General features: G+C 39.3%; 1 protein-coding gene across 3 annotated transcripts in view; it reads left to right on the forward strand.

Moving 5' to 3' along the window:
• The window catches only part of ARMH3 (armadillo like helical domain containing 3), a 127232-nt gene that overhangs the window by 56449 nt on the left and 58029 nt on the right, over positions 1-12754 (forward strand). For all 3 annotated transcript variants that reach the window (XM_064663107.1, XM_064663109.1, XM_064663108.1), the window contains exon 23: positions 1529-1604. In XM_064663107.1, the coding sequence (XP_064519177.1) occupies positions 1529-1604 (76 nt within the window). The remainder of the gene's footprint in view (positions 1-1528; positions 1605-12754) is intronic.

Raw genomic sequence — 12754 nt, forward strand, 5'->3', positions numbered from 1 at the left:
TTAAGATTTTTTCAAACCCATCCCCTGTGGAAGCTGAAGGCAAGTGGATAGGAGAATAACATACTCATATAGTTCCTCAGTTGGGTTGCAGAAGGCACACCTAACTTGTCGAAACAGTTTGTCACATGAATGTTTTCATCCTGCTACGTAGAGCAAACCCTTTTGAATTACTGTTGGAGATACCTGAATGGAAACCCTCTCTGAATACATTACTTCAGATATTCAAAAACAGTACCTACTGTTTGACAACATCATGTTATTTGGAGCTGACATCTTTTTTCTGCAGATGACGTGTAATGGTAGACTAGGAAGTGAGAAGGTAGCACTGTCTCCAGCTGGTGAAAGCCACTAGGTGTCCTACAGCTTCCTTTTGCTTGTCGGCCTGTCTCTGAGACTACAGTGACCCTTCTGTCCCTTGACCTTGGGGCATTTGTTAGCACAGATGAGAAAGCTACTCTGTCCTTTAGTTTTCTGTTAATGTGGTTGAAACTTTCTATTTTGGGAGTGGAGGTAGAATCTAATTGACTTGGGTTTTTTTTCTTGTTTTGAAACTGAACTTTATGCAGATCTGCAGGACTGGAAGCTTCTGTACTGCAATTATAGGCATGAGTATGCAGCCACTGTGCTTATGGATTCACTTGTAGCATCCATGTTTCTAGATGATCCTAAATTCCGATGATGAGCTGTTCCTTCACTTCTGAGTTGATGGTGAACCATTCTTGTGGAATCTAATTTCCAGAAAACTCTGTATGTACAAATTCATAGAAAATTCCCTTTTATTCAGGCAATATGGAAATTAATCCGAACATCTGTTACAAGATCTGTTATTGTTTTGATGCATACCAAGAGATGTGCAGGTAACTACCACCGTAGAAACACTGCGTATTTTGACCTAAATAAATATTTTTTGTACTCTGGCAGAAAAGAATTGGATTCCCAGAAGTTCTTCCTGTTGCAGAATGTTTTCAGATCTGCTCTTAAGTCTGTCAGAGGCCATCTGTGCAACAGAACACCACCCTTGTTCCTACAGGGAGTGTTTTGTCCTAGGCTGGTGTTTAATTCCGCTTTGCAGTTCTGGATAAATTGAAATGTAAAGAATCCATCATTGCTGGAGAGAGTTCAATCTTCAGGATGTAGTCTAGCTCCAATGGAATCTTGCATAAATGGAAGCTGGAGGACAACAGAATGTGGAATAATAGTTATTCAGACATGGGTCACTGCCCTGTTTCTGGGGGAAATGAACTGTATATGTGGTGATGAAAGCAGGACCTGGGTTCTTCTGTCCCCTCTGCTTCCTATCTCGGAGTCATTATTTTGTTCTGTTCACCTCTTCTGTGTTCCTTATGTTTCTTAGATGGGCTTTGAAGGGAATATCTGCCCTGGATCACAGGTCATCTTGAAGAAGACCTTTGTTTTGATGTGATTCCTGGACTTCCATCTCGCCAAAGCAGATTTATTTTTTTTTCCTGTTTTAAATTAGAAAATTGCCAGTCCTGTGCCAGCACTGTTAACTGTCTTCTCCTTTCAGTTCTAAGGCTGTCTACCAATGCTGGTCAGTGGAAAGAGCCTGCAAGCAAGGTGACCCATGCATTAGTCAATATTAGGTAAGGAGTACAAGTTAGTAACCATTTTGAAGATTGTGTCCTGTGCAACTACATTTTTATCATGATTCTTTCACATTTGTTTTAATAAGTTTGGGGTTGAATTTATTCTCTTTGTTGGGCTAAATTGTTCCTCTAAACAGGGTCTACTGGGATAAAGAGAGTATCACCAGGGTTTGATTGTCCTCTCTAATTCTCGGCTCTTCTGTTGACTGAGTGCTTTCAATGCATGGCACAAACTGTAATGAATTAATCCTCACAGCATTTTTGTGAGAAATTTTACAGTAGGGAACAATGCTGTGCTGAAAGAGCAGTTGTGGACCTAATGGATTTCTGTAGCGTGATTCTATTGCAATTCCGTGAAGCTGCGGAGGGGACTATAAACCAGCTCTAACAAGCAGATTCGAGGCCTGTTAACATTGCAGGATTTTGTGTGTTTAAAAGTGATTATTTAAGGACATTTCAGTGTTCTCTTAAGCCTCTTTGTCCTGTTCAAGGGCAGAAGTTATGCTTTACTTGTAAGGCTAAAGAGTGTAAATCTAGATGTGTACTCTTTCACAATGGCAGTAATTTATTTTCCTGGCACCTGAAGCAGCTAGTACTGACCAAGCTGAGTATTGGGCAAGAGGATCATGGATCTGATTGATTGGAAAATGAAAGAATGTTGAGAGAGAGTATTTACTGCTTAACTCTGGCTTGTAAACAAATCATAAAAGATGTAAGTATTTATACTGAAAAAATATCTGTCCATCACTTCCCTGATCATCCCAGACACTTGGTGTCTGCAACACCAAGCCACTCAGTACTGTTGCATTGCTAGTGCTTGTCATTTCCCTCGGTACAAAAGACATTGTGTAGGACATCTTACACGTTTGTAAATCACCTTAAAGGTTCCCTTAGTAAGCCTGTAAGCTTGGTAACATCACGTATGATTCCAGATTTATTTTAGTCCTATCCTTGTTTTTGTTTGTTTGTTTGGTTTTTTTAAACAGATGTAAATGAACTCTTGTGGGTAGATAATGCACTTGAAGTGAAGCAGCAGAACAGGTAGCTGTTGGCAAATTAATGGCACTTAATGTGACACAAAATGTCTGCCCTGGGAATTCTCTGTATACCCAGGGAGAGAAGTCTAAACTGGGAAGAGATTAAAAAAACAAGTGATTACAGAGGGTTTGTGCTCACCCCTGGTTTGTGAAACTAAGATTTTGTGTGGGCTTATTTCCTTTTGGCTTAACAACTGCTTTTATGAAGATCAGCTTGCAACGGAGATAAGAATCAACCAAAAAATTGTCACTGTGATACCCCTCCCTGGACAGCCTGTGTCAGACATGTCCAGATTACAGTTTTGTCTGGAACCAGTGAAGTCTCTAACGTTTCCCTGATGGACTTTTGGTAGATTTCCCTTGCTCCACCCAACTGCTCATCTGTACTGAAATTTCGTGAATGACTGCTTTTCATTCACTGAAATTTGAAAGGTCTAAATTAGAGATGATTCAAGGCCTAGGGAAGGATTAGAATTCAGAGAAGTCGGTCTGTTTGATTTATCCCATTTCCTTGCTCTCAAAAAAAAGAAAAGGAGGGGGTGGGGGAGAATTTTGTCTTCTGATTTGTTTTCTTCTGATGGTAAAAATACTGCATTTGATGGGTTCTTTAACTAAATAGATTTCAGAGCAACCAGAAAAATCCAAAGGTACCATGCTTTTGTGAAGGTGATTGACAGTGTGATGTTTCAAAGGGACTAGAACCTGGTTTAGCTCCTTGTTATCTGGATTTTCTGTTTGTTCATGCCCCTTTGTTTCCCCTTAGAGTGGTCTTAGCACACTGTGTCTTATTTGGATGCCTTTACCATGAAGAGAATGAATTTAGAGAAATCCACTTCACATTGGATTTTTCCCTCACCTTGCTCTGTTGTTCTGGAAAGTTTTTATGAGCAATGAACACCTTCTTCTTGCTGTAACTCTACAGTGCAAAGTCATGCTTTGGTTTATATCTCCATCTCATTATACAAGCTATTTAAAAAGAAATAAACCTTGTCATTTCCTTATCCTAAGGCTTTTAGTAGGTTTTATAAATGTAAAAGCATCTGCCTATGCATGCATGTGGTGGGCTTTAACAAGTGCCTTAAATCCTAGTGTACAATTTTATGTGTGTTTCTGCCAGGAGAGGAGTGGTGAGTGGCTGCAATGCATTTGTGTTACAGGAGTAACTCTTGAGGAGACACATAAAACAGTCCTGCTTGCACCCACAGCGCTGAGCTGGTGAGCTGGGCTGATTAATTGCTGTAATAGAGAGTCAGGATGAGTAATACTTAGAGAATCTTTGACATGTTCTTGTTTAAACTCAGCCACAGAGAGAGATCTCTCTTTGTGTATCCTATTATGGTATGAGCACTACTTTTGACTTGGACCTTATTCTTCACTAGGCAGTCTGATTGAGTTTTGTTGTTGCTGATTATTTGATTTTTCTTGTCCTTATGTTCTTTGATTTCTCCAGTGAAAAGAGCAGTCACGAATATTCTTTTTTAGTATTGAGAGATGGGGAGGCTATTCCTGCCTTCTCTTTTTTATAGATAATTCATAATTTCTGTCCAACCTAAAGAAAATGAAATTTGAAGAAGACAGAATAATAATAACCTTATCTATCTGAAAATCTTACGTACCACACTGGAATGAGTGATTTCAATTGCTGTCCTATCTCATAATAGTCATTATAACTTCGGTCTGTGGATTTGTCTCTGGAGTTTTCATAGATAATTGAAATGTGATAGACTGCAAGATGTAGCTGCAGCACTGGTGGGGTTGAAATAGGAAGGTGCAGCAGTTGATGGTTTGAAAACTCACCTTCTCACCTATGAGGAAATAAACACATTTTGAGACAAGTTATTTTTTATTAAGCTAATGAGCCTCTTCAAGATAACATTGTGCAGGTTTGCATTTAATGAGAATTTTATTAACGCAAGGTTCAAAGGGGCATCTCGTGGTTGTCTATTCAGTGAGAAGGGTAGCAGCTGAATCCCTGTGTTCTCTTAATAGACTTTCTCCTGATCAGGATTTTTCCAAGGTGAATAAATAGATTAACTCAGTGATTACTTAACTGAATTTCTTCATTGTCTGAAATTCAATCCCATCATAATTTTTAAAGTAATTTTATTTTTCTCACTGAAACATTTTTAATAAGCAGAGAGTAAGTTTGTAGTATGGAACTAGATAGGGTTATTTTTTTTTCTAAGGTGTTTTATGTGCTGTTTTAGCATATGCTGCAATCCTTGCTTGAGTGTTTCATTCACTCTTCCATCTTGCAGCTACTTTTATTCCACTTGAGACACCGTGTGATGCTCTTTCTTTGAACAGGAGGTACTGCTTCTCCCAGGGCTGCTTTTGGGGTTGTAAAGGAGAGACTGGGAATTTGGGAGGAGCACTTAAAACATCACATGGATATGTATAAAATGGTTATGCTTGCTGCCAGTCTAGGCAGGAGCATTCTGAAGGAGCCCTTGCAATTTTACCTAGGTGAAAGAAAGCCAAATCAGGCTGTGGTTGTTTCTTGTAGGACAACAGACATCCTGGCCCTGAAGTTATGGCTCATGATAAATTACCAGCACTCCACAGAACTGCCTTTATTGAAAACCTTGACAGTGAAGGAGGCTCCATTGCAGATATTTGTTAGGAAGTGAGCAGCTGCAGGCAGTCCATGTAGTACCTTCAGCATTGTTCCACCAAACTGCAAGGAATTTAGCATCTATTTATGGGGAGAGAAGAACCAAATGCTGCTAACTTAGTCATGTTGCAATGGATGGCTCTAGCATTTATGCAGGATGTGTGAATGGGGACCTGCTGGTAGAGAAGGGCTTCAGTATGGAGTGATGACCTGTGGGTTACAGTGAGCTGAAACTGTATAAGATAAGTATTTATATATATATATATATAAATATATATATTTATATATTTATATAAATATATATTTATATATTTATATAAATATAAATATTTATATATTTATATATTTATATAAATATAAATATTTATATATTTATATTTATATACTCACACACACACTTTCTTCCTTCCCTCTCTGTATGGGTGTAATGGACACACACATTTCTTGCCAATATGAGTAAGAGAGTGAAAAAGGGAGGGCAAGCTTAAAGCCTGTTTATGAAAAGAAATGGTCAAGAAAATATATGTGCATATATATAAAATATGGATATCTATGTGTACATTATAGATATATGCACATATATGAATGTGTATATCCATATATGTATATATGGATATCTTTGTATATATAAAAACATATACTGACATACTCACATGTATGCACTTACAAATATATATGTATTTATATGTAGAACACATACAAAAACATGCTGCCTTTGGCAATGCGCTAATCTGAAGCCGTAATCTCCAAGTTGAAAATACCAAGCACCTGCTTGTTTACATATTCTCCAAGATGAACCACAAGTATGGGCTAAGGATGCTCAGGTGTTGCTCCTTCCAGCAGCACGATTGCACTGGGTGTGTACCGTGATCCCCCGGGACTTGGGGGACCGTGTGGAAGTGCTGGTTTGGGCCAGCCAGTGCTGAGCAGCAGAGGGTGCTCAGGCATGCAGGTTAGCCCAGAGTGATCTGGAGTTCATTCCCTGGGATTCTTAAACCCACTTGTGAGGGCTGCCACTGGTGGAATAACAACTCCATTGAATTGTTCACTGAGGTGTGCTTAATGATAATGACCTCTGACATGCTGTCACTGCTAATCAGCCTGATTGAGCTCAGATCACAGAATAGCACAAGATAGTCAACAATTACTTTTCTTAATAAGAAGAAAGCAACAAAACCCAAAGAAAAAGGCAGAAATGTATTTTATTGGTACTTTTAAAGTCTAAAATAAATTTGGTAAGCTAAGGATCAAATTGTTGCTAAAATGCTGTAAGAAAACTTCTGAGCTTTATGTATCCAAGCTATTTGAAGAATTAGTTCATTGCAGTTTTTGAATGGTAGGCTGAAAAAATGATAATGCTGAAAAACTGAAAGTGGATTCTAGATGAGGATTCTGGATTTGTTCTTTTTTAGTGATCTGTAATCAATCCTCATTGCACAAGCAGAACTAATAGACTCTTCTTGTCATTTCATGTGTTTCTTATTGCATGCTTTTCTGGTTGCACAGGGATTCTGGCACAGCAGAACAGTTCTGAAATGCCACAGTGGTTATAACAGAGCTGGGTTACTCAGAGTTCACCTGCTAACTCTGGTTGTTTTTCAGTTGACCTTGCAGTATTCTGGTAAGGAAAGTTCCTTTGCTAGGAGCAACAGATCTTGATGTGAACAGATTCTGGCATTAGCTGGCACCTAAACAGAGGAAGCAGGTGGACTGAAAGGGAAAAACCTAATGACCAGCAACATATTAACAGAAGAATCAAAAAGAATGAAAGAAGCACTCCTATCTCCGGTTGCAATGTTTTGTTTTTTCGTGGCAGTCTACCCGCGTTTCCATTATTTTTATTAGTATTTAGTCTAGTCCTGTAACTTCAGCATTTCATTTCTTGTACATTATCTGATTTCTTCTTGAGACAGTGTTGTTTTCAGTTATTGCTCTTTATTTACAAGCTGATTCATCTCGGTGTGTTTCTCTTACAGAGCCATAGCCGATTTCATTCTGCTATAATTTTCTTTCATTCTTTCTCATTCATGCAGTGGCTTAATTAAATGTTGTCTCTACCACTGGCCTAAATCCAAATAGCAGATCTGTTGGTTGAGTGGCATTGTATGGACTAGTTCCATGAACATAGCAGCATGGTTCAGCAAGTCAGGCACGTCCCTGGTCACCTTCCTTCTTTCTGCCATTTACTTTCATTTCAGTCATTACTGCCTGGGAAGGGACTCTGACAATGTCAAGCCTGTTTTCTTTTTAGTGAACTTTTTTTTTCCCAGTAGGTTTTTGGAAGGATTGATTTTTTTTTTTTTTTTTTTTTTTTGTGGTGACTTAAGATTTCTAGAGCTGATGCTGATTTTGAGCAAAGCTGTTTGTATGGCAAAGAAATGCCTCTATCTGAGATGCCATTGCCACAGCTTGCTTTCTTCAGTACACTTGAATGTCATTCTGCAGGGATCACTTTTGCTCTAAAATTTCATCCTCAAAGTAAGCAAGGCTTTTTTGGATTGGGGTAAGGACAATCTTGAAGTGATTTATTCCTGGGATGGCAGCCTCACTTAACTGACTTTCTTTGCTTCTTTTCAATGTCTACAATTTTATCAGCTACTTTGATTTCCTTTCCTTGAGTCACAAAGGCAACAGGCTGACCTCTAAGAGGGAACTGGCAGCAGGATCTCCCTGTGTATTTCAGGTGCTCTGTAAGGTTTGCTATGGAGGTGAGGTGTCTGTATAAGAGAGGATTGTTTGCTGGGCCAAAAGGAAACTTTTCTGCAGCACAGCCACTGCTTGGCAGTCTCTTCTGGAGTTCAGCAAGTATCTTAGTTCATGTGATTCCTGTAAGGTGAACATCGCACTGCAGTTTGCCCACTTGTGAAATTTTATCTTTCTGGATGTTTTGTTGGAAACATTTCTTCCTTGAGATCTGAAAGTTTTGGAAAGTTAGCTGGGATCTGTAGGCTACTTAATAAAGTTTGCTGAGAAATATTACTTCCATTACTGAGGTATGGCAACCCAGATTTCGTATGCTCTGTGTCAAATGCAACTGCCTTGTGAATAGGGAATTTGTGTCTGTGGGTCTTGTTTACTGGATTCATGGGTGCAGATTGTGGGCTTACAACATGGACTTAGTTAAACTGTAAGCAGTTTTTTTCTGAAAGCTGTGTATTCAGCTTTGGAAATGTAATGTTGGCACATCATTTCAGCTTTTGTGCTAGTGAATTTGGGGTCTGGAGCTTTGTGAGAAGAGACAGTAGAAAGGTGAGAGACTTGTTGGTGCAGTTGTGTTTGATTTATGTGAGTGACTGTGCACCGCCTGGTCTGAAGGAGTGTGGCACCGGGCAAGAAATTCTGTCTTGTTTTGCTTGCCAAATACTTTTCTCTGTAGAAACATAAAAATACTGGAGAATATATGTCTGCATGGGGAGTAGTTCTGGTTTGTTTCAGAAGGGGATAAAAAATTTATTGGTTAGAAGTTATTTTTCTATCTCATTTGCAGATATTTTGGTCTTGAGTCCTGTTGCTGGAAACAGGCAAGTTGTGGGTGAGCTCAGTAATACATTAAAGCATGTACTGCAAAGCTAGAATGCAGACTTGTAAACATCTTGGGTTTTTTGTTACAGCTCAAAATCCAGAGAGGTCTGCTGTTTCTGGATTTCAATGATTGTATTGTTTCGTCCTATTTACAAGAACAATCTTAATTATTCTGGTACTGTGGCTGGCATGAGTTCAGTTCCTAATTGATAGATTTCAACCTTACAGTCAGTGTCTTTGTTGGTAGCTCTAATGCAGCCAGGAAGCAACCAGATTCTCTTGGCCCCAAGAACTGGCTCTACTGGAACATGACTGAAGCACAGTTTGAAACAGCTGTTTGTAGCTTGTCAAAACTTTGCCCATGCTGGTTTTATTCTTTGGGTAAATATAAGGGACGCTGATCTCCACTGGTCTCAAATATAGCTTTCAAGATTTGCTTTAATGGAGAAAGAACATTAAGCAACTTTCTTCATAACCCAAACAATGTAAAAATCATTGTGAGCTTAAATAGCACCTTTTTCCCTTGAAAAATGATGTAATATAGAGCTGTTTTGCTCTTTCTGTTTAAAAGAAATCTGTTGCTCACAGCAGCAGCCAGAATTATTATTCCCTCAGAAAATCTGGGCTGTGGGATGTGTACTTGGAAAAAAAAGCTTTTCAAAAGTCAGTAAAATGTATATCTTATTATCTTATAATAGTGGGGGGCCTGAAATTTGGTTTTGCTCTAGAAATGTAAATGCCCTGTTCTCCTAATTCTTCCTTTAGGACTAAATTGACAAAGTACCCACTCATTAAGTACATCTGCTCATTAAGGTAATGAAGTACCTACCTTATTTTGAATTGAAAGCAAGGATAATACATTGTTAGCATGACTGCAGAACTGCAGTCTGAAGATTGCAGCAGAATCTGTAGCTCAGTTCCTAGGGAACTGTGAGAGGAAGACACTTGTTTGTAAGACTTTGTTCATTAAAAAAAACATGCATCCTAGCTTTTAAATTTAAGATGATTTTTCTTAGTGGCTCTACCCACCAAAGGCAGAGAAGGTTGTCTCACCCTACCAGCACAGCTACTGCAGCTGCCAGTAAATACCAGTTGGTATAGCCAAAGCTAAGGTGAAAGTAAAATGCTGCTTGGAGCTAGGGGGTGGGGGGAAGAGAGCTTAAGTGAGTGTGAATTTTTTTTTTCTTTCCCCCTTCCAAAATGCCAAAGTATTTTGGACTCTAATATCTCTGAGTCCAGACAGAGGCCATAAGATACATCAGTTTCAGGTGGCCTGAATTAGATTGACTGTTTCAGAATCCCAGAATGCAACCTTTTGTTGTTACCCTATTTAGTCTTTAAATTTTTTCTCTGACCCTTGTAGCTAGGTGAAAATTCGGAAAATGATGGCATAATACTCCAGAAGTAGCAATTTCTCCCTTACCTTTGAGGTCAGATTTCTGTTGCCTGTCCCAAGGGATGCTAGCTGTGAAGATTTGGCAGTTGCAGATGCCCATGTGCTTGCCTGCTTCTCAGCAATCAAAGCCAACCATGTTAAGGTAACAGTGATCTCATGAAGAATTCAAATCTGATGGGTACCAGGTTCTGATATCTCATGCTGGAAAGGGTTTAGTTAAAGGATGTTCCTCTGGCAAAACTGCCCCAGTGTGCTTCCTCAGCTTGTGCTGTGATCACTTGGAGCAGGTATAAACTGAGTGTGGCTGAGCAGGAGGGTTCACCATATTCCTGCTGTCTCCTCTGTGGGGAGCAGCCTGCATGTAAAGGAGGAGGCTGGGGACTTGACCCAGGATAAAACTCTCTAGGCAGGAAAAAAAAAAGAACAAATCAATGTGTTTTTAGTGTTGATCAGTTCTCAAGCCTTTGTTGCATACAGATATGTGACTGGTTGTGTCAGCCCGTAGAGGATGTGAGCACAAACAGCTCAGTCTTAGGGACAACAGGACAGTCTCTCTTAGCAGCACTGACTTGTTAAACCAGTTTTAAACTAAAATGCTGCAAAGTGTTTTCCTGGTTATGTCCAGCATCATCAGTGGTCACTAGTGTGACTCTTTGCAGGGGTCTAAGCACATGTTCTCTTTCCTGTGCTGATATATAGTGTAGGGTGGTTTATGGAAACTGTTCTTGCTGTTAGTATCAATATAACCATTGCCTAAAGCTTTGCCTTAGGTATTGGGCTTGAGACAATAAATACTACTATGAGCCCAAAAAATGAGAACTTGAGTGTTACTCAGCTGGGAGTCTGAAGTAGGAGACCTCTGACACATCAAAGGCATCTCACTGCAGTGGAGTCCTGTTTGATAGGATATAAAAGCATGGTCTCAAACGTGTCTTATTTTGAGGATGACCAAAACTGGAATGACCTTAAAAGCTCCCTGGCAATCTTTTTGCCTGACTTTTCTAGAAGACTTTGAAAGCCTAAAGCTTTTTCATGTTGCTGCTTTAGTGATTAATTAGGTCATCACTTTTTGTGTTAATTACAGTGACATTTTTCTTCTCATTAGTTGGATTATGGAAGGTTTTTGAGTGTGTGTGGGATGGGAAGTAATGCAACCTCTGTGGCCGAGGGAAGGATGATTTCAAACTTTATAACACTGAATTTCAAAGATGGCTTTGGGTACTGTAAAAAAGTTGCTTTTACCCAATATAGAAAATGTGGCTGGTAAGTGCTTTGAGGGCAGGATAAATGCCTTTTATTCTAAACAAACTTGGGATGTTTCCCACATTTTGGATGAGGAATTTTAAACTGGATCCTTCTTCCAGAAGGTTGTATGTTGTGTTAATTAATGTAAAGCTCTTGCTGCTGACAGCAGGGTATGAATATGATGTACTTTATATAATGTCCTTCATGGGGTATTTGAAAGGACTTTACAGGGAGATTGTTAAGCAGGGCAGTGTACGTGAACAAAGGCTGACTGCTTCTACTTATACTTTTTTCTAATCATTTAATGTCCTTCTTACAATTTTGCAATTCTGTTTGTTTGCTTTGGAATCTGAGTTAACTTTTTATGGACATTTGAGATGAGCTTGTCTGACACAGACGTCCCTTGTAAACTTAGAAAGCAATAGGTCTGCACTATGCTCTTGATTCTTTATTGAATTAGTCCATGTGTGATATCTTGAGCCATGCTGAAGGACCAGACTGCAATTTTCACTGAGTGGCATGTATTTTTCTTCCTTGTTTGGCGACTTTCACTCTAAGCATAAACTAATGTCAGAAATGAAGAGTCACAAAACAAGACTGTCCAGGATCTGAAGTTTGGCTGGGAAATAAAGTAAGTCAGATTGCAGTGAGGGAGGTTCTTCTCAACATAAGTGATCCCATACTGTAACAAATAGCTCAGTGCAATCTCCATCCTTGGAGTTATTCCTGGCTTGCCTGAAGACAGCTGTGAGTGAAACGGCCCAATGCTGAGTGCAGAGCTGGACCATGTAACCTCCCAAAGTCCTTTCCAACCTAACCCGTTTGATTTTAGGGAGCAGTCTCTTCACTACATGGTCAGATAGTAAAACAAGCAAGAAAGCTTGTTTTCCTGGAGTGTGTTGTGCTAAATGTTAACTCTGGGCCCATCTGCTAGAGATGCAGAGTAGAGCACTTATTTAAATGAGAAGAGCTTGTAGTGGTTGGCATCTAGTTTCTTTCCCTGGAAGATCAGTAAAGGATAAAATCTGAGGAACTCACAGTACATGTTGTTGCAGATGCCCAGTGTTGTCTGCTGTCTGTGATCTTACCATTAAATTGGATCCTGCCAGTGAGATCCAACTACGCAACTCAGTCATTTGTGAGGAGAAACTATTCTGAGTATGATTAATGCTGTGGTTGATGACAGGGATAGAAAGCACTGCTTTGAATAATGCCTATAATGGCATATTCCCCTGTGTGTGTGTTTAAAGGAAGAGTCTATGGTTATATGAGATTGAGGGCATTTAAGAGGCAGTTAATGACAAGTGAAAATGATAGCTAGGGTAGATTAATT

The sequence above is a fragment of the Pseudopipra pipra genome, chromosome 8 (assembly GCF_036250125.1).
Source record: "Pseudopipra pipra isolate bDixPip1 chromosome 8, bDixPip1.hap1, whole genome shotgun sequence".
In the NCBI taxonomy this organism is placed as follows: Eukaryota; Metazoa; Chordata; class Aves; order Passeriformes; family Pipridae; genus Pseudopipra; species Pseudopipra pipra.